This window comes from Camelus ferus, chromosome 9 (genome assembly GCF_009834535.1).
Source record: "Camelus ferus isolate YT-003-E chromosome 9, BCGSAC_Cfer_1.0, whole genome shotgun sequence".
NCBI lineage: Eukaryota > Metazoa > Chordata > Mammalia > Artiodactyla > Camelidae > Camelus > Camelus ferus.
In genome coordinates, this window is record NC_045704.1 from 34,990,220 (window position 1) to 35,010,890 (window position 20,671).

Here is a 20,671-nt window from a genome sequence, read left to right on the forward strand (position 1 = left end):
AAGCCCTGCTTTAGTGAGACAACTTTTTCCATTTTCACTCCCAGCTCACTGCTCTCCAACTTGGCTCTCCAGTTATCCAGAGGACTGGACTGGAGCCAAATGGGGCTGAGCTAGGAGGCAACCCCCCACCCGCACCCCACTGACCTCAGACTCACCCTCCCCCAAGCAGTCAGGCTTCTCCCTGGGTCAGGCTGATGGGCGGGTGTCCTTCCTTTGGGGTTAAATCCCTCCCAAGGGGCGCCTTTCAGACTGACTCCTGGCTGACCAACAGCGCATGCCTGCCAGGCAAGCCTGTACTTGTCTGAAACCCACTGAGACCCAAGCTGCAGAGGCTTTTCTGGTTCTTAGGAGAATGACCAGACTCATCGCTATGACGTCTAAAGTCCTCACAGGCAGATTGTTGCTGATCCTTTCAGCTCGTGACTTTGCTCCTTTAATGGGTCCCTGCTGACCCCCAGTCCTATCTCCTCACCCCGCCCCCTGCCAGATCTTCAGATAAAGGAACTTCCTTCTCCAGTGCATCAAGCTGTTGTTCGCCTATGGACATTTTGTAAAGGCTGTTCCTTAGACTGTGCCCTCAACATCCCTCCTATCCCAACCTCCACCTAGGATTCCCCTATCTTGTCGCTCTTCAGGTCTCCTCAACTCAGAACTCACTTCTTCCAGGAAGCCGTCCCTGACCACCTATGCTACTTTAGGGGCTGAGGTCAGGTGTTCCCACAGCCTGCTGGAGTTCCCCATCACAGCCTAGCACCTAATTAATTCTCCTTCCTGGGAGAGGAAGGGGATATTCCTCAAGGACAGGGACCAAGACTGCTGTGTTTCCAAGTGTAGCACCTAGCATTACGCTTGCCAAGTAAATGCTTAAACATTTACAGAAGGAAGAAAGAAAAGGAGAGGGGAGTGAGAAAGAAAGATAGAAAGAAGGGAGGGAGGGGAGGGAGAGACCCTCCACATTGTTTCCATCTCTCCTTCCATTTCTGTCCATCTCTCTCTGTCTCCATCTCTAATCATCTAAAATCTCTTTCTCTGACAATCCATCCATCAGTGCAGCTGATCATCTGTTTCTGACCCTTCCCCGCCATCTCTGACCCATGCCCCTGGGAGTGGCCGGAGTGCCCGCAGTCCTGCCCCTGCAAGTCACTCCAAGATCCGCTGCTCTCCAGGCTCAGGAGGTCAAGAGCCTAGAGTGCACGCGCCAGATGTTTCCCCACAGAGAGTCCTTAGGTTTCGCGCCTGGATTACGGAATAGAGGTTGGGCGGTCGAGCCCTGCTGGTGCTTGCAGCCGAGGGGGAAAAGGCGGAGAAAGGAAGAGAGGAGAAAAGAGGAGGAGGGCGAGAGGGGGAAGGGGGCGGAGAGGGGCGGGCCTGAGCGGCCCCTCTCTCCCAGCCGCCACACTGCCAGCGCCCTCCCAGCCCAGCCGGCCACATCTGGCTGCTGCCCTCCCTAGTTTCCGCTGCATCCAGACTTCCTCAGGCGGTGGCTGGAGGCTGCGCATCTGGGGCTTTAAACATACAAAGGCTTTGCCAGGACCGGCGAGAGCAGGCTGCGCGGCGCGGGCTGGGGCGCGGGGGCCGGACCATGCGCCGCTGAGGCGGACGAAGCCTAAACCACCGAGTCAAGTAGCCTCTTGGAGCGCAGCGCTGCGCGGCGGAGCAGGCGCCAGCCAGGCGGCGACGCGGCCGCACGCACCGAGCCAGCCACCCCCGGGCGACGCGCGGGGCCCGGGAGCGCAATGACCAAGGCGCGAGTGGCCCGGGGCGCGCTCGCCAGTCCTCTGCGGGCGCTCTGCGTCCTGGGCTGCCTGTTGGGCCGCGCCGCCGCCGCGCCGTCGCCCATCATCAAGTTCCCTGGAGATGTCGCCCCCAAAACGGACAAAGAGTTGGCTGTGGTGAGTTGCTGTGCTGGCCTCATCGAGCCAAGTTTAGACCAACTTAGGAGGTGGAGGATGAGGGACTTCCCACCACCCCACCTCCGGAGGCTGGCGGGGGAGGGGAGGGTCTTCCCGCCACCCGTCCCCAGGGTGGGCAGACAGCGTGGGGGAAGGGCTTCAGTAAACAGCCTGGGGTGGTCCTTGGCCAGGAGAAGGAGGGATCTCTGGCAAACCTCAGGAGAACTTTAGTGAGAGGGGAAGGCCTTTGATAAAAAACTTGGCAACTTTCAGGACCCAGCAGGGGGGCGAGCCGCCAGCGGGGGCGGGGAAGGGAGTGCTTTGGCAAACCCCTGGAAAGGGCCCCTTTTGCAAATAACAAGGACATTGTCTAGTATCTGAGATTTTGCAAAGGGGGCGGCTTTGTAAACAACTTTTGGACACATCTGGAGGGTTGACTAACCAGGCCCTTGGACAGAGTGCTGGTAGGCCTTTGGCAAAAAGCCCAAAGGGGTGTCTTGCAAATGGTAGCGGATCCTTTAAACCCCAGTAGGATTTAGGGGAGAGGGTCTTTTGGCACATGAGTTGGATAAATTTTCGCACACACGAGCGTGAGTGCTCTGGGCAAAACGGGACTTGGCAAACATCTGGGACCTTTGGCACACATCTGGAGAGGGGCCTTGGACAAACCTCTCTACTGGCCATTTTTGGCAAATATTTGGAGCTGGAGGGAAGCGGACGGCGCATCTTTTTCGAATGGTTCACTGAACAAATTGGTCAGAGAGGGTCAAGGGTTAGATCTTGGAAAGTTTCCTCGAACTTCTCCAAAGGGGTCGGAGGACAGAGAGAACTGGCGGGCAGGGCGGAGGGAGGGCCAGCACGAGGGCTCCGGCGCGTGGGGCGGGGGCGGACCGAGCTGGGCTTGGGTCGGAGAGCCGCCAGGGAGCCCTCCCTCCTGGCGGGGCTCCGAGCTGCGGCTCGTATGTTGTTTTGCGAGAGCGCGCGCGCGGGCGCGCCTGGCCCGAGGGGCATTCTGGCCAAGGCGTTGCACTAGCAGGGATGGGGGCAGCCGAAAGGCCTGGGGCTGGGGTCCCCTCAAGATGTTTCTTCCAGCCCGGTTCTCCTTCAAAGCCCTTACCCTCCTTCAGCCGGACCCACCCAGGGAACCACTTGTCAGGCTGTGACAGCACCCTTGCCCCTTTTCCAGCGTCTAGGTCTCTGCCCATTCTGGATAAATAGGTTAGGAGACCGTACACGTTTAGGGGGCTACTTTTCTCACGGGTCTGGAGCTGGTCTGCCTAATGATGGGACTGGGGGTGAGGGTGAGGGAGAAGCTTTGGAGCACTGGGTTCCCATACCCTCTACAGCATACGGAAGTCCATGGAGCCCAGGGGCAGTGCAGTGGGGGGGGGGGGGGGTTGAGAAGCCAGGCTCTAGACTTAGACTGCCTGGCTTCAGATCAGTGGGTGCACTGATTAACTGGCCTGGTAAATCTGGAGCAAGTGACTTGACTTCTCAGTTTTGGCTTCTTCTGCAAACAGGGTAAAAATGGTGCCTGTTTCAGGGTTAAAGGAGAGGTAGTCTTAGACACTTTGAAGGGTAACTGAGACATGGTAAACACTCAATAATCATTGGTCATTATAACAACAACAACTACTATTATTATTATTGCACCTCTATTTCCTTTTTCCTAACTACCCTCTGAAGCAAGGTTATGATGCCAGTGATAAGGTTTCCTGGCTCCTGCCGTTTCTATCACATAATTAATTTTGCATTTATTTGGTCCTTCAGCCTTCCCACACTGGGATTCAAACCCTAGAGACTAGAAACGTCTGTTGTGCACACCACTTGACCCCCACCAGCACTAGCACAGGGCGTGGCACCTTGGAAGTGTCAGAAAGTATTTGCTGAACAAATAAATGAGCTAGCTGACTGGTCCCTGCCCCCCTGCAGGGGCCTGTTTGATTGTGGCCTCAGTTTGCGCTGAACTGGCTGCGCAGTACCCGAAAGGACAGGACTGTTTTCTTTTGGGAAATGGCAGATCCACTGCTTGGGTTCGAGTTCAGTTCTGCCCTCTGTGAGCTGTGTGATCTTAGGCAAGTTTCTTAACCTCTCTGCTTTAGTTTCCTCTGTATGATGGAGATAGTAATAATGTTGACACTGTAGAGTTGCTGTGAGCATTAAATTAAATAAGTTAATATGTGCTGACATCAGTGCCTGGGCATATAGTAAGCACCCAACTTGTGCTCCCAAACCATGCCCCCTTCACCTTTTATGTCCCTCAGCTAGTGGGGTAACCCAGGGCTCCACCCAGTGCCCTTGCGTTCGTGACTCCTTTGGTCGATACTGTACCATCCTAACGTGGCTGCTTGCCTCGGGGTGCTTGTTTCTTCCAGCAATACCTGAACACCTTCTACGGCTGCCCCAAAGAGAGTTGTAACCTGTTTGTGCTGAAGGACACACTGAAGAAGATGCAGAAGTTCTTCGGGCTGCCCCAGACAGGCGAGCTCGACCAGAACACCATCGAGACCATGCGGAAGCCGCGCTGTGGCAACCCCGATGTGGCCAACTACAACTTCTTCCCCCGCAAGCCCAAGTGGGACAAGAACCAAGTCACTTACAGGTGCCAGGGCAGGGCTGCGGGAGGCGGGGCCCTGGGCCAAGGGACACTGCGACTCGTTGGGCGTTGCCCTCTCCCCACTCCAGGAACCCAGGAGGTATCTTGGGAGGGCGAGGCATCTTAAGGAGTCTGCATACAAAGTGCTTTAGGAACAGGCGTCGGACAGACCAGGACTTGAATCTCACACTTACCGGCTTTGGGGCATTGGGCTACTTCCTTTTCAGTCTGCTGAGCCTTGGTTTTCCAATCTACAAAATGGGGTTAAAGCAAAAACCTTCCTCGTAGGTCGGTTGGGAACTGGATCACATACGTAAAGGGCTTTCACAGTGTCCAGCGTTTAGTAAGAGCGTAATAAACGCTACTGTTACTGGTAGGTGGGGTCATTGGGGCAGGTAAAGTGAACTTGATGATCAGTTGCTAATTAGGTTTTATATTATAGAGTTGTTATAATTGGCTGTTAACTGGGCTAAGAGCTCCATTCTGAATGACTAGTGCTGGATTCCAAGCATGAGATCTCTGCTGTGTCCCGTAATTCACTATTTATACCCCTTCCCTCCCCACCAGCCCCCCAGAATGCGGAGACTGCTGAGACGGATCCGGGCTGATCTAAGAATTCATGGGCTCTCAAGGAATTCTGGGTGGGCTCTTCTCCCAGCGCGCTCTGCTCTACATGCACGCACATACATCTGCGTGTGCAGACACACTCACATGCACACACTCGTGCACACAAACCCATGTACCCTCACACGTACGCACACGCTTGCACACCTGTGCACATGCACCCACCCTTGTGCACAGTCATGCAGGCTCACACACAATTGCATATACACACCCTTGCACACACGCACACAATCGCGTGCATAGGTGCAGCCGTACATGCTCATACGCGTTTCTGCCACCTCCAGGATCATTGGCTACACCCCTGATCTGGACCCTGAGACAGTGGATGATGCCTTCGCTCGTGCCTTCCAAGTTTGGAGTGATGTGACCCCACTGCGGTTTTCTCGGATCCATGATGGAGAGGCTGACATCATGATCAACTTTGGCCGCTGGGGTAGGCAGAAGAGGGGCCAGCAGGAGGACTAGTGTAGAGACGGGGGCGATCTGGGCATTAAAGAGGCACAGGAGGCTCCTTTCCAGCTTAGCTAGGAGGGCAGAGATGTAGACACTGGAGTGGTGTGGATGGGAGCAGAGTAGTGTCTGCCGCGTGAATGTGAAGGCGAGGACGTGACCCTGGGTATTCCCCAGAGGCAGTGTGAACCAGAAAGCAGTGGTCTGCCCGCACTGTCCAATTTGATAGCCCTTGGGTTCATAGGGCTACTGACTTCTAAATTAGCTAAAATTAAATAAAATTTAAAATTCAGTTTTGTGGTCACACTAGCCACAGTCCTAGTGCTCAGGAGCCACGTGAGGCTAGTGCCTGTTAAACTGGACAAAGCATGTTCCCATCACGTGGGACGTTCTGTTGGATAACACTGGTAGACGCTGAGGAACCCTGATACGAGAGTGGGTCAGATACTATGGAGCAGGGTAGACTTGAAAGTAAGTGGAATAGAACCCAGGGTCAGGGGTGCCATGCTGGCTGGTGGTGGGAACACTGGCAGTAGTGTAGACATGTAGGAAGGCAGTGTAGACATACTGAGTAGTATGTGACAAGGGTAAGTGTCATGGGCACAGGAGACAATGTAGATGTGGGTAGGTGGGGTGGCCCTGGGGGGCAAAGTGGTTTCGAGGGTTAGTGCTGTGGGTGTTGGTGATAGTATTCGTGATGACATGAAGGTAGGTGATACGGCTAAGAGAGCAGCGTGGGCGTGAGTGTAGATGGTTTAGACACTGGGGACAATGAGGATAGGAGGATGGGTGCTGAGGACACTGGTGTGGCAGTGTAGTTATGTGAGTAGGTATAGTGTCGTTGGCAGTAGTGTAGACAATGAAGTAGTGTAGAGTTGGAGTGGTGTAGACCATAGGATGGCAACAATCAAGTCAGCAACTCTGTTGACTCATTCTGTCCCCAGTCCTGGATAACCCAGCTGGGACTGGGGATGGGGACAGATGCTAGGGGGTGGGCTAACGTGCCCCAACCAGGGGTGCGATATCGCTGGGTTTCAGTGCCCAGCCTGGGCAGCTAGAAGCTGAGAGCCAGTGTGTTTCAGAGCATGGAGATGGATACCCCTTTGATGGCAAAGATGGGCTCCTGGCTCACGCCTTCGCCCCCGGCCCTGGCGTTGGGGGAGACTCCCACTTTGATGACGATGAGCTGTGGACCCTGGGGGAAGGGCAAGGTAAGAAAGTGACCGTCCGCATCCCAAACCTCCTCCCCAGTCCTCGGCATGCCTCCCTGTCACCTAGCAACAAGGACTGTGGCTTCCCTGGCTACCTTGGGCCCCTCCGTCTACTCTGATGGGACCAGAGAGATGGGAGGAGGAGGGAGGTCACACACCCGGGTGAGTGAGACTCGTAGTCTCCAAAGAAAGGCCTGGAGAGGCTGACCCTCCACCCTGTGTGGCCCCTCAGTGGTCCGCGTGAAGTATGGGAATGCCGACGGGGAGTACTGCAAGTTCCCCTTCCTGTTCAATGGCAAGGAGTACACCAGCTGCACGGACACGGGCCGCAGCGACGGCTTCCTCTGGTGCTCCACCACCTACAACTTTGACAAGGATGGCAAGTACGGCTTCTGCCCCCATGAAGGTGAGCGTCCACGTGCCCCCAGGCTTTCCATCCCAAGCTCCCCCTTCCCGGCCTCCACACTCCCCATGCTTGGCACTGCCACTCAGCCAGCATCCCCACAACGTCCTCCAGGCCCCCCGTCCCAGTTTGAGCCATCACTGTGTCCCCCTCATCTGTGCGATGATTCACTTAATACTTTGATTAAACCAATTCCCTTTTTTAAGTTTCGCCATTAGCCATAATATTTTTCAAATCGCAGGTTTGACGTGCTAATTATTTTTTTCTGACATGCATTAGAATTAACTTAGAATGAGGGGAGGGTATAGCTCAAGTGGTAGAGTGAATGGTTAGCATGCACGAGGTCCTGGGTTCAATCCCCAGTACCTCCTCTAAAAATAAACAAGCAAAAAAATAAATAAATTACCCCTCCCCCCCGATGTAAAAATAAAATAAAAATTTTTAAAAATGAGTTAAAAAAAAAAAGAATGAACTTAGAATGATTAAAATGCCCAATGATTCTCTCCAGAATCACTCTCTACACTCTAGTAGGATTAGGGGTTCAAGGGCATGAGTAGAAGCTTAGGGGTGGATCAGAAGCCTAGCAGTGGGATGGGGAGGCAAGACTCAGACGCAGAGGTTGGTACCCAACCTGGCTTGGGGACACTGACCCCAGGAGTTTCAGCCATTACTCCTGATTGTCATGCTGACTCTGTGTGTGTGTGTGTGTGTGTGTGTGTGTGTGTCTGGGCACGAGGGCTGTTCCATCTGCCTCTCCCTCTCTTGGTCTCCATCTATCTTTGCTTGTTTCTGCATCTCTGTGTCTTGACAAAGGCATTAGGTTTGACAGTATTTGTGTGTGTGTTTTTTTGTCAATGCCTGAGACAAGATTTTCATATATTTTGAAGCCATGTAGAGGAAGTTGTTTTTCAAAGGCGTAAGGGTATGAAGTACACACTCAATCCTTTTTTAGTACACCCTTGACACTTCAAAAATCATAAAAAGACAGCACATACAACTTCATACTCGATCAAGTCATTGTGTTTAATGATTCTCCAGATTGAAAGCCCAGAAAATGTGAGGAAAATGGGAGAAAATCCGAAATTTTTTAAAATACTTTTTTCTTCCCCATCTCATAAAGACCATTTGATCTGCAGATAAATAGATTCCTCTGTCTTCTTGGCTGTAGTTTTACGTGTTCGTGAATCTATCTGACTTTACTGAACCCTGAGCACCAGCCATGCTGACAGAGGGAAAGAAACAAAGAGTGAATTAACTGTGTTCCTGTTTACACTTTTAGTACCAAAGCTCACGCAATGCTTTGTATTAAGTAAGAGTTCAAAGCACTGACCAGAAAGTCAGCAGTATTTAAAAACAAATATATTTCATGTGTCTTGCATTTCCCAGTAGGGATTCAGGTGGCGTTAACCCTCCCACGTATCAACCCCTGTGATCAGAACTGAATGTTTTGATAATAGAAGTGGGAGCAGATGTAATTTGTAAGTTTGGGAAGGGTTTTTCCCTGCTCTGGACATTAGCCATTTACTTGGTCTTTAGCCAGATGCAAGTTCGCACGACATGCACGTGTTTGGGTCTTGCGGCAGAGGTGCTGGTTACTCAGCCCCTCCTGACTGCTGAGTCAGTGTCTGCCTCTCTCCATCCCTTTGGGGGCAGGATCTGAGGAGAGATAGGGGCTTCCTGGGTGGTAGAAGTGCAGCTGTTGGGAGGCCAGAGGCGGAGACTGGTCTCCATCGAGGTTAACTCTTTGCCTTTCCCACTTTGAGGCTACCAAGGCAGCTGACCTCAGTGTTGCCTCCTCCTTTAGTCCCATTGTTCTTGGTGTAGCAGGAGAAGGTCTCTGGGGTAGGGAGAGAGGAGCAGTGAGGATGTGGGTCCCCGAGACCTGTGGTGGGGGGCCAGGGAGCAGGCTCTCTTCTGGCCATGGTGGAGTTAACGGGGGCTGGTGAGGTCACCTCTGGCGCCGTTGTGCACAGATGGTCCTTGTTACGCACTTGTGGTTTTGCGAGTTGGCAAATCAAGAGACGCACCATTTTGTAGCTTAGGGGTGGATGAGGGTACGGGGGAGCAGGGGGAGAACCCAAGACAGACAAGCCCAGACTCTTAATCCTACTCTCTCCCCTGAACTCTCCAGTCATGGCGCATGTCAGAGTGGGAGCCTGGGTGTGTGCTAAAAGGTTCCCAAAGATACCACCTTCTCCTCCTCCCTCCCTCCCCCTCCTCTCCCTCCTGCAGGGACCGCAGCATCCAGGAAGGTGGTGGTGGGGGAGGTTGAAAGGAAGTGAAGCTTTCTCTGTGTGTGCGCGCACGTGCGTGTGTGACAGAGAGTGAGCCAGGGAGAGGGTGAGATGAGGGTGTTCTGTAGTTTTCAGTTACAGCTCTCATCCAGTTTTCCTGTTTCTGTGACCATGAGCAATTCCAGAATCAGCTTTCTCTGAACCCCAGTTTCCCTGTCTGTCAAATGGAGAGGCTCTTGCTCTCCTGCCCACTGTGGATGTAGGGGCACAAGAGTGGACTGGGGCCGAGGCAGAGCTCTGGAGGCCCCCTGCTGGGTGCCAGGTGTTAACTGTTGTATTGCTGGGGTGGGGTGGGGTCCATCAATTCCCACAGGAAGAATGGGGTTGGCCAGGGAGGTAGGGGTAGTTATCCATGGCAGCTCAGAGAAGCAGCAAGTCGCCAACCCGTGTAGATGTTTTTTAATATTTTACCAATGTTACAACTTCCCTGGTGTGAGCCTGCAGGTGGGGAGCCAGCCAGCTCTGTGCCCACACAGGTGTCCAGGGATGGGCAGGTGGGTGGTATCTCTCACATTCGCTCTTTCCTCCCCCCAGCCTTGTTCACTATGGGTGGCAACGCCGACGGTCAGCCCTGCAAGTTCCCATTCCGCTTCCAGGGCACATCCTATGACAGCTGTACCACGGAGGGCCGTACCGACGGCTACCGCTGGTGCGGTACCACTGAGGACTACGACCGCGACAAGAAGTACGGCTTCTGCCCTGAGACTGGTGGGTGTCATGCTTCTCCCTGCCCTCTGGTAGAAAACCGCTGAGAGCCCCCTCCTCACCCCCTTTCCCCAGGACAGAGGTGCTAGGCAGGACACTTAGCAGCTGCTACAGCACAGACGTTGGGCACCAAAGGCCATTTCGGCCGAATTGGTGATGCCTGATGTCAGTCCCGCCCAGGACCCTCTCTGAGTGACCCATCTTCTTTCAGGCCCCCTGACAGTGGTCTCTTCCTCTCTCCAATCTCAAAGTCTCTCTTCCCAGCCTTTCTTTGTCTTACTCTGTATCTCAGTTTTTTAGTCTCTTTTTCAGTAAGGACTCCCTTCCTCCTCCCTCCCTCCCTCCAACAGGTATTTACTGAGCACCTGCTCTCTGCAGGAGACACAGGTAGGCCTTCCGCAGGACTGTCTGTGATGGGTCTCCTGCCCTAGGCAAGTGTGTTGCCATCATCAGCTCTGCCCAGCTCCCTTTGCCTCTGGCCCCTGTGGCCCTATCCATGGGTGGCTAATTAAAGCTCAGGAATCTGGCTGCCTGGGTTTGAATCCCAGCCCTGCCCCTTCCCAGTAGTATCCTCTTGGGCAAGTTACTTCATCTCTCTGAGCTCCAGGCTCCCCATCCGTGAAATTGGGGACAGAATATGCACAGGGTTGTTGTGGAGGGCCAGCAGGGTGAAGGGTGTACAAAGCATTTGATCCAGTGCCCTGAGCTGAGCGAGTACTTGCTAAGCTTGTTTTATTATCCATGTCGTGTCGTTCCCCGGTGGTGGCCTCAGACCCCTCGCTGCCCTCTGACACATGTCCCTAACCCCACAGCCATGTCCACTGTCGGCGGAAACTCGGAAGGTGCCCCCTGTGTCTTCCCCTTCACTTTCCTGGGCAACAAGCATGAGAGCTGCACCAGCGCTGGCCGCAGCGACGGGAAGCTGTGGTGCGCAACCACGGCCAACTACGACGATGACCGCAAGTGGGGCTTCTGCCCTGACCAAGGTACAGGCCCTGGCCATGGGCAGAGGCACCACACACCCCAAATCTTCCAGAGTCCCCACCCACCACGGGCATAGACACTGCCTCCCAGATGCCCACCCACCCTGGTAGACATGCTGCCCATTCCAGGGGAGACCCGTCCCCTGCTTAGACGTGAGATGGAGACATGGCCTCCAAAATAAAACCCCATCCATCCCAGTACCCACTTCCTGCATGGGAAGGAGCTTTCCCGAGGAGATGCTGCTTTCTTTCCACCTCTCCACCCCTCCAGGTGGGGCTGTCACTGCCCAAAATATCTCAATGCTGGGCGCAGGAACCCTGGGCAGGAAAAGAGAAGAAAATGGGAGGAGCCTCATCCTTGCCCCACCCCCACCCGCCACGTAGCGCAGGCGAGCCCCCAGAGCCCACCCTCCCTGCCCCATTTACACCATCCTTTGCCAAATTGTGAATGGAGGAGTCCTTGTCAGTGTCAGGTGCTGAAAACACAGCTGCCTGGGGCGGCTCCCTGCCCTCCAGGACTCATAGGCTGGAGTGAGAGAGTGTCCAGGAGACAGGCCATGACCGTACTGTGTGGTCAGTGCAGTGAGCAGGGTCCTTGTGGGGGACTGTGCCCACTCTAGTCTGCAGGACCCAGTGTCATTGGGCTCAGAGCTCCAGATGGCCAGGTGAGTGCGCTGGTCCCTGGCCAGCCAGAATTAGGTCGGCCTGTCCTTATGTTCCTTTTTTTCTTTTTTGCTCCCAATGAGATGGAGCTTAAAGAATGCCAACTGATAGAGGCTGACCAAAGGAGATTTTACTTATTTATTTTTTAATTTTATTTATTTATTTATTTTACATATATTGAATGCCGTGTCAAAGGAGTTTTTCTTACCCTCCTCCAAATCCATGCTAGGAAATGTCCTGATTTTACCTGCTCTGCTCCAGCCTCTCCCTAAAGGTGGGATGTTCCACCTGCTGGAATGGTTTAAGGCTCCAAAGCCAGCTGGGTCCACCCGGGGTGCATATTAGTTTCCTGGGGCCGCCAGAACAGAGTACCACAAACCACGTGGCTTAAAACAGTGGAAATGTATCTCTTGTCCTTAGGGAGTCACCTTGAAGTCTAAAATCAAGGTGTCAGTAAGGCCACATCCGTCCATTGTTACCTGGCCATATGTGTTCATCCCTATGCATCTCTCCTGATAAGGACATGGGTCCTTAAGGGTCCACCCTACTCCAGGATGGCTTCATTTTCACTTACATCTTAACTTACCTGCAGAGATGCTATTTCCAAAGAAGGTCACGGTCAAGTTAGGACTTGAATCTATCTTTTGGGGGGACACGATTCAACCCACAACAGCGTGTGATGTAGGGTTTACCTGCTGTCTGTGGCTGAGCCTGGGCAGCTACTCCAAGTGAGAATTTTTTATTGCTTTACCTGGGGCAGAAACAGTGGACCCACGGGGCCAGTCTCTCACCACTGTCTTACCTCTTTGGATACCCCTCAGAGCAGGTTTTGCCCCTAGTCTTTATAGAGAAACACAGAAAGCCAGGAAACAGGAATTTTAACAAATGGAACTCTAAGTAGAGATTTGTTTAAGTGCTGTGTTCTCTCCTTTATAGCACACATGCAGCCCACCTGGAAAGGGCAAGGGGACTTTGGCTGGCTCTAGTTGTAAGCAATAGGCGTGGTCTGTTAACCCCAGAATTTTGGGAGAAGGAAGAATCATGACATGCCACTTCCACAGTCTCAGCACCACCATGGGGATGTCCTCAAATGTCTCCATTGCTGGGGCCAGGCTTGACTCCTCTCTCATCTCTCTCCCTCTCATCTTGCCCCCCTCTCTCCCCTCCCTGTGGCCCAGGGTACAGCCTGTTCCTGGTGGCAGCCCATGAATTTGGCCACGCGATGGGGCTGGAACACTCACAGGATCCCGGAGCCCTGATGGCACCCATTTATACCTACACCAAGAACTTCCGCCTGTCCCACGATGACATCAAGGGCATTCAAGATCTCTATGGTAAGCTGCAGCCTGGGGGTCTTGGGGAGGAGTCTGAGGAGGTCGTACAGCTGGCAATGGAAGCCCAGGGAGTGAAACCATCCAGACCCCATCCATCCAGGACTGCGGGAGCCCAGGGCAGGAGGCAGGAGTGTTGACCTGGTCGGGGGTATCAGAGCAACACCCCAAGGGGCCCTCGGACAGCCCCTTCCTTTCCAGATAACAATAGTATCCGAGCCCCTCTGGGCTCCCCAGAGCCACACTGCGAGGCAGGCAGAGCAGAAATCAGTGCTCCATTTTCTAGGTGGGTCAGCTGAGGCCTGAGAAAGGTAACCCTTCTGGCCCAAGGTCAACCAGGTATAAACCTCCAGGTGAGGTTTGGAATCCAGGAGAGTTAGCTCAATACAGGGTAGAATTTCCCAGCGTGTGGAATGATCTTGATGATACAGGAGTGCAAGTTTCTGGTTTTCCTAACAATTCTTTTATTTTAACATGGAATAGGATCAACACAGCAAGTACCCAAAACCATTTATTTTTATTAATGCTTACGATGAGGCCAGAGTTTACAAAGTGATTCCTTTTGTTTTTTTTTAAGTAAATATATTACAGTACTGATGGTACCTGCATAAAGCCAAAACGGTGAAAATGGTCCTGGAGTGACAAAGTGTCGGGAACATTAGACTTGGGAAAGAACTGCAGTGGGAATGAGAGGCTCTGGGGTCAAGTGTGGCCTCTGTCACTCACTAGCTGCAAGAGACGGAGCTGGTTGTTCCCTCTCCAGACTCAGTTTCCTCATCTCTAAACCGTGGCTGGTTTTCCCAGGGAATGAAGGAGTAAACCCTTGAGAAAGTGCCACCCCCAGTGCTGGACCCACGTGTTCCCTCTGACTGCCTGGACTCTCGTGGGCTCATGAATCTAAGCTTTGGGTTTGAATCCTTGGGCAGTTCATACTACCTTTCTGGGCGTCGGTTTCCTTATCTGTGAAATGGGGGTTATAATGATGCCTTCCTCCCAGGGATGTTGAGAGGACTGATTTGGGGAATACTGGGAAAGCATTTATTAAAGGCAAAGGGCTTCAGGACTCTGGTTTCTGTTCCGTCTCCTTGACTCCTTGTCCCCTTGCCTTCCTTGGGCTGACACTGAGGCCAGAACACTCTTCCTTCTGACCCTCAGCGGGTTGGGTGGTCCAGCCTGGGGACTCAGCCTTGTGGGGAGAACCCCTGGAGCTGGAGAGAGTCTGAGGTCACGTGTTCTCCCCCAGGGGCTTCCCCCGACATTGATGTTGGCACTGGCCCCACCCCCACACTGGGCCCCATCACTCCAGAGATCTGCAAACAGGACATTGTCTTTGATGGCATCTCTCAGATCCGTGGGGAGATCTTCTTCTTCAAGGACCGGTGAGTGCGAGTGTTGCCTTCCTGTCCTCCTTGCCCTCTGCCTCTTCCCCATTATCCTGCCCCCATCCTTTGCTCAAGGACCCCACTGGGGACTTCCCAGGATGACCTGTATTAGACCATTTTTGCTGCATGTCAGACAGTCTCCGGATCTCGGTGGCTACCACAGCAGGCATTTCCTGGGCTCTCTCCTAGTCTGTGGGTCTACTAGGTATCTTGACTTTGGGCTACAGTTTGGGCTCAGGGGTGCTCTGCATGTCCCTCGTTCTCCTGGGATTAGCAGCTACTTGTGGCAGATGGCAGAAGCACAAGAGGCCAGATCAAACCACATAAGCACATATAAAGCCTCCACTCTCAACATGTTTGAGAATATTCCACTGGCTGAAGCCAATCATATGGCCAAGCCCAGCGCCCACTCAAGGGGGTGGTACTGCAAAGTCACATGACAACACACGTGGAGGTGTATTTCTAAAATAGGGATGGAGGAAAGAATTGGGAACAATATCTTGTCTACCACAGGCCTTCTCCTGGAATGGCCTTGACTTCAAATGTTCTATGTATGGGGAAAATGTAACCACAGGGTAGAGACAGGTCGTGTCCTTCATGCTATAAATAAAGGGCCCCACTCTGTCCACCCAACTGTCCTAGAGGCAGGCAGAATCTAGGACTGCATTAAAGGATCCCTCCATCATCCATCCATCCATCCATCTATCTACCTACCTATTATCCATCTATCATCCATCATCCATCCATCCATCCATTATCTATCCATCCATCATCCCATATCCGTCAGTTCATCCATCATCCATCCACATGTCCATCTGCACCTTCATTCATAGAGCATAGTAGTTGAGAGAATGGCTCTGGAGCCGGATTGCCTGGGTTAGAATCTTGGACCTGCTACTAACCGGTTGCATGATTATAGGCAAGGCAATTGTATATCTTCTTTTTACCTCAATTTCCTCTTCTCTAAAATGGGATTAATAGTCCAACCTGTCTCGTAGGGCTGTTGTAAGGATTAGATGAGCTTAGAACAACACCTGACACAGAGTTAAGTGTGTTCAGTCATACTAGCTGTTATTATCAACAAATGACTACTTGGCATCGACTGTGCCAAATCCTTTGCTAGGCTCTGGGAGCTGGAGGTGGGGGGTGTTGTGCTGGGGGCGGAGGGGCTACTTACTGCCTGGATCAGTGTTCTCAAAAAGAGCTCAGTGGATCTCCCACACCAGAACCACCTGGAGTGTGAGTGTTAAAAGTGTGGGTTCCGCCCCCATCCCAGGCCCTCTGACTCGAGTCTCAGGGAATGGGTCCCAGGCATCTGCATTTTAGAAAATTCACTCAGTGATTCTGATGCACATGAGTGTTTGAGCACCCCCAGTCTGGTTTGGGGAACAGAAGCAAGCAGGACTGACAGCGTGCATGGCAGAATGAAAGAAATGTGACCACAGAGGCATTGACCAAATGCTTTGTGGACGCTTCCGACTTACCTTTTCTGAGCAAAGTTCCAGAGAGGAAGCCTCACTGGAGCGAGGACGTTAATTCAGATGGACAGTGGTGGGGCTGGCAAGTGGGGAACGTTTGAGACAAGAGAACTGCAAGAGCAAAGCTGCAGAGATGTGAAAGTTCCAGGCTTATATAGGGTGGACCAGCGAGCCTGGGGGAGCTGGAAGATGTTCCAGAAATTCTTGCAAAAGGCCTCCTCTGCTCCAGGCACTGGGCTAAGTGCCTGGGGGCCGATGCCAGTAGGGAGAGCACAAGAGTGCAGAGAGAGTTGAGACTCAAAAATGCAATGAGAAGTCAGGTCCATCAGGCCACGAACGCCCCAACCAGGATGTGTAACAGCAGATGTCCGTGCTGTCCTACAGCACCCCCCCCAACAGGGCTGGGGAAGAGGTGAGTCTGGGGGCCCCACTCCCCAGCACAATCCTTAGTCTGGATCACTTCCCCCTAAGGAAGTCCTGACCACACGTGCAGATCTGAGTACAGAGCTAGGAAAGGGCACAGAGCCCGGGCCCAAGTCGGAGCCATCCCTGGCCTGACACGTCACACTTTTCTTTGAAAAAGATGTTGATGAGTGTTTAATGGGTTCGCTGAATTAATCAGTAAATATTTCAGCCCTGACCACGTGCAAAAATTGGTGCTAGATATTGTGAGGAGACAAGAAAAGCAATGCTGTTGGATAATAAAACTCAGACTTCAGAGACAGATCTGGATTTGAATCCCGGTAATTCCATTACCTCTCTGATCATCATTTGCCAAATAAGGATTGTGATGCTTTCCTGTAGCAGGATGTTTTGGCTGCAAGTAACAGAGAACCCCAACTCAAACCAGCTTAAACAATGGAGAGAAATTACTCCCACGTGGTACAGAGTCCAGGGGTTGGGCTGCCTCCAGGGGCAGAAAGGGGGTCATTGACTCAATGAAATCTTTGTCCACTTCTGTCCTCCGTATTGACTTTGTCCTAAGGCAGGGCCACACGATGACTGCCAGTGGCAATCGGGGCTATAAACTTCCTTGCCCACATCCAGCAGAAGAGAGGGAGAGAGATCTCCAGATGTGAAATACGAGGTCACATGGCCACCGCTGAATCAATTACAGTTGCCAGGGAATGTTAAGCTCTGATAGGCTTGGATCAGTGGTTCTTAAACTTTGGCATGCATTAGAACCATCTGGAAGGCTTGTTAAAACACAGATTACTAGGCCTCAAGCCCAGAGGGTCTGATTCATAGGTCCTGAGTTGGGGCCCAATAATTTGCATTTCTAATGAGTTTCAGATGTTGGTCTGGCGATCCCACTTTGAGAACCGGTAGCTTAAACTCATCAGAATGGGGATTGGGTCCACTTTTGGGGAAGGACGATCATCAACGTGGGGTTTTATGAGGAAGGATGATAGGGAGGGTAGACCACCGAGAACGCACATTGTGTTTATAGTATTGTGACATTTACGTTTTACAAGCCACGTAAAGTGCCTGGCACTTAGTAGGCCCTCAATGAACGACGGCTCTTACTACTCTTGCTAAATGCATGAATCCATTATTTCAACTCTAGGAAATGCTTTTGAGTGCCATCAGACCCTACCTCAACTGGCTTCTAATCTGGCAGGAAAGATAAGACACTGCAAAAAGCAAAAATCAAACTACTGTTCGGGCACTCAATGTTGATGATTTTGAGAAGCTCAGAGGAGGGAGAACACAGTATGGACAGAGGTAGTTAAGGAAGGCTTCTGGAGGAGGGAGCAAGAGAGGAAGCAAAGAGATTCCTTCTCAGCCCTGGCATCTTGCAGAGGGCTCTGCCCATTCTCCAGCCCTTCTCCAGCTGTTCTTTGATCTTGGCTCCCCCATCGAGGGAAACATCCTGGGATGTTTCTGAATGGGCTCAGGGAGGCATATGTGGTTACAGCTGCAGAGTGAAGGTGTGGTTTCCTGTGTTCCCTTCCCCCGCCCAGGTTCATTTGGCGGACAGTGACGCCACGTGACAAGCCCATGGGACCCCTGCTGGTGGCCACATTCTGGCCTGAGCTCCCGGAAAAGATCGATGCTGTGTACGAGGCCCCACAGGAGGAGAAGGCTGTGTTCTTTGCAGGTGTGTGGGAGGAGAGCTGCCTGGCCCTCGGCTCCAGGGGGCGCTGCACTGAGGTTCCTGGGCACCTGTGGGTGTCCTCCCTCCTCTCCCGACCCACTCTTTCGACCATCATCTCCGAAACCCTGGGATTCATCTGAGAGACTGGTTCAGACACCCAGCATCAACTAGCATTGGCCCACAGAGCGAACGTTTCAATTACCTTTTAATTATTTTTAGTCCTTCTGATTCCTTCTCTAGAAGTAAAATGACAGTTTAGTGCTGGTGTCTCTCACTCCTGTCTAATGCTGGAGCTTTTAGCAGATGCCCATTTTAGTTAGAATTTTTTTTAAAATACCAATTTGTTTTCATTTTTAATGTTTAATTTATTTCTGTAGACTTAAGAATTAATTCCTGGAAAACACAATATTAAGTTAAGAGTTAAGTAATAGGATGAGGAATCTCTAAGTGGGAAGAATCACCAAGGTAGGGTCATCTGGCTAGCGGTTGGGAAACCCTGCTCATTAATCTTTTTTCAAGCACCTGCTGTGTGCCAGGGATTCAGCCCCTGCTCTCAGGGAGCTCATAAACTAGTGGGAGAGACAGAAAACCAGGCTGTTAACGAGGGAGCACAGTAAGGGCTGTGATGGGGGAGGGAGGCTGAAGTGGAGGCACAGGATGGCTTCCTGGAGGAGCTGAAGGCTCAGACAGCACCGTGGGTACACGTTCCACCAGCCAGCTCTCCAGCTCCTCCATCCCAGAGTGATCAGGGCAACTGCTGGCCCACAGGACACCTTTGTGCAAATTAGAAACAGCTACCCCTTAGGGCAGGCATGGCACTGAGAATCTGTGGCTTGGTGAGTGAAGCCAGGGTGGGACTCACTCCCACTGCCTTTCTTGGCCCTGTACCTTCCGTAACCAATTTGTAGAACTTTATATGTGAGCCCTGATTCTGGGCATTGAATGTGGAAGTGAGCAGAACTTGTGTTCCTGTTGTGAATGGCCCCATTGGGCTCCCCCGGCAGGTGGATGGTGGGAGGAAGAGGCTCCAGCACCTGCCACCAACACACCCTTTGCTTCCACCCCAGGGAATGAATACTGGGTCTATTCAGCCAGCACCCTGGAGCGAGGGTACCCCAAGCCGCTGACCAGCCTGGGGCTTCCCCCTGATGTCCAAAAAGTGGATGCTGCCTTTAACTGGAGCAAGAACAAGAAGACGTACATCTTCGCTGGAGACAAGTTCTGGAGGTAAGGGAGGGCAGTGCGGAGGAGGCCAGCTGCATGGACGTGGAGAAGACACTGTGGCTTCGAGCTTCCTGGGTCACGTTCGGAGGTTGGTGGGCCATGGATACCCCCCTCTCTGGTCTCTAATCTTTCAGAGCTACGGGCCCTCTAAGATATCACCAAGGGTGAACCATCCTTAGGCACGTTATTGGTACAATTCTGGTTAAACTCCTATCCCTTCTCAGAAGTCTTTTGATTGGACCCTTGCCTGTCTGGTCTGGAGCCTCTTATTTTAGGGTGAAGCACTAAAAAAGCGGGTAATAAAAATAAAGAGAACAGCTGCTACTGCTGACGCTGTGTGCCAGACACTATTCCAAAGGCTCACGAGGTGGGTATTATTATTCCCGTTTTGTAAGTGAGGAAACGGGTTCAGAGAGGTTAAGTATCTAGCTTAAAGTCACAGCCAAGTCGTGACAGACTGGGATTTGAACCCTGGGGTTCTGCTCCCAGATGACCTGCTGCTCTTCACTGTTCTACTCTGTACCTGAGATAGTGGGGTCCCAAGAGATGGGGTTGGTGGAGGCAGGGATGGCAGAGGGAAAAATATGATGAAGACTGATGGGTGTGTTGACTGGGGAGCCAGCATCCAAATCTGGCCCCACTGGAAGCAGCAGGCACCCTCTGGCCAGTCTGCCACAGGCCCAGTGGCAGTGGGTGCAGGCTGGTAGGGTGCCAGTTTGGAAGCAGGTAGCTCTCTGCTCCAGCTCATCCAACTAAAGGGAAGGGTTTGGTTTTGAGAGGCCATGGTCAGGGCTAAGGGTCAGGGAGCCCAGACCTTAGGAATTTGGTTGTAAACCTTCACACTCCTTTGATAAGCAAACTAAGCTCCAAAGAAATTGAATAACTTGTCTAAGTTACGTATAGGCAAGTGTGTTGGCCACAGAGTTAGGATTGTCACAGCTTCTTCTGTCTTCTAGCTCTGGGCCCCCTGCGCTGCACCTTCAGGGTCATTTGGTCAGTGGGGAAGGAATGGTATTCCTCCTTCCCCCGCATTGTCCCCACGCTCCTCCTGTGGCTGCATCTGGACCTGTGTCTGCCATCCCTGGAACAATCCTGCTTCCTTCCCAAGACCTCTCTCTCCTCCCCCATCTCCTCCCCACCCCTGTGCCTAGCTGCCCTGCATTCAGAAGCTGTTTATGTCCCAGTCTGCCGTGTCAGAGTGGAATTCCAGACATATCACTAAGATACTTAGCAACTTAAGCTGATTGATATCTTAAGCCTCAAAAAAGAAAACAGTCAGCCAGGAAACTGCAGAGCAGGCACTCTGCCCACAGGCTCTGAAATGCTCCTAGGCACGC

General features: G+C 52.4%; 1 protein-coding gene across 2 annotated transcripts in view; it reads left to right on the forward strand.

Moving 5' to 3' along the window:
* The first annotated feature begins 1,360 nt into the window (after window positions 1–1,360).
* Window positions 1,361–20,671, forward strand: part of MMP2 (matrix metallopeptidase 2) — a 35,119-nt gene continuing 15,808 nt past the window's right edge. The window contains exons 1-11 of one of the 2 annotated variants that reach the window (XM_032486336.1): window positions 1,361–1,892; window positions 4,268–4,494; window positions 5,397–5,545; window positions 6,645–6,773; window positions 7,006–7,179; window positions 10,005–10,178; window positions 10,988–11,161; window positions 13,000–13,155; window positions 14,396–14,531; window positions 17,977–18,113; window positions 19,178–19,337. In XM_032486336.1, the coding sequence (XP_032342227.1) occupies window positions 1,737–1,892; window positions 4,268–4,494; window positions 5,397–5,545; window positions 6,645–6,773; window positions 7,006–7,179; window positions 10,005–10,178; window positions 10,988–11,161; window positions 13,000–13,155; window positions 14,396–14,531; window positions 17,977–18,113; window positions 19,178–19,337 (1,772 nt within the window). In that variant the 5' untranslated portion in view covers window positions 1,361–1,736. The remainder of the gene's footprint in view (window positions 1,893–4,267; window positions 4,495–5,396; window positions 5,546–6,644; window positions 6,774–7,005; window positions 7,180–10,004; window positions 10,179–10,987; window positions 11,162–12,999; window positions 13,156–14,395; window positions 14,532–17,976; window positions 18,114–19,177; window positions 19,338–20,671) is intronic. The other variant, XM_032486335.1, reaches the window with a different exon arrangement.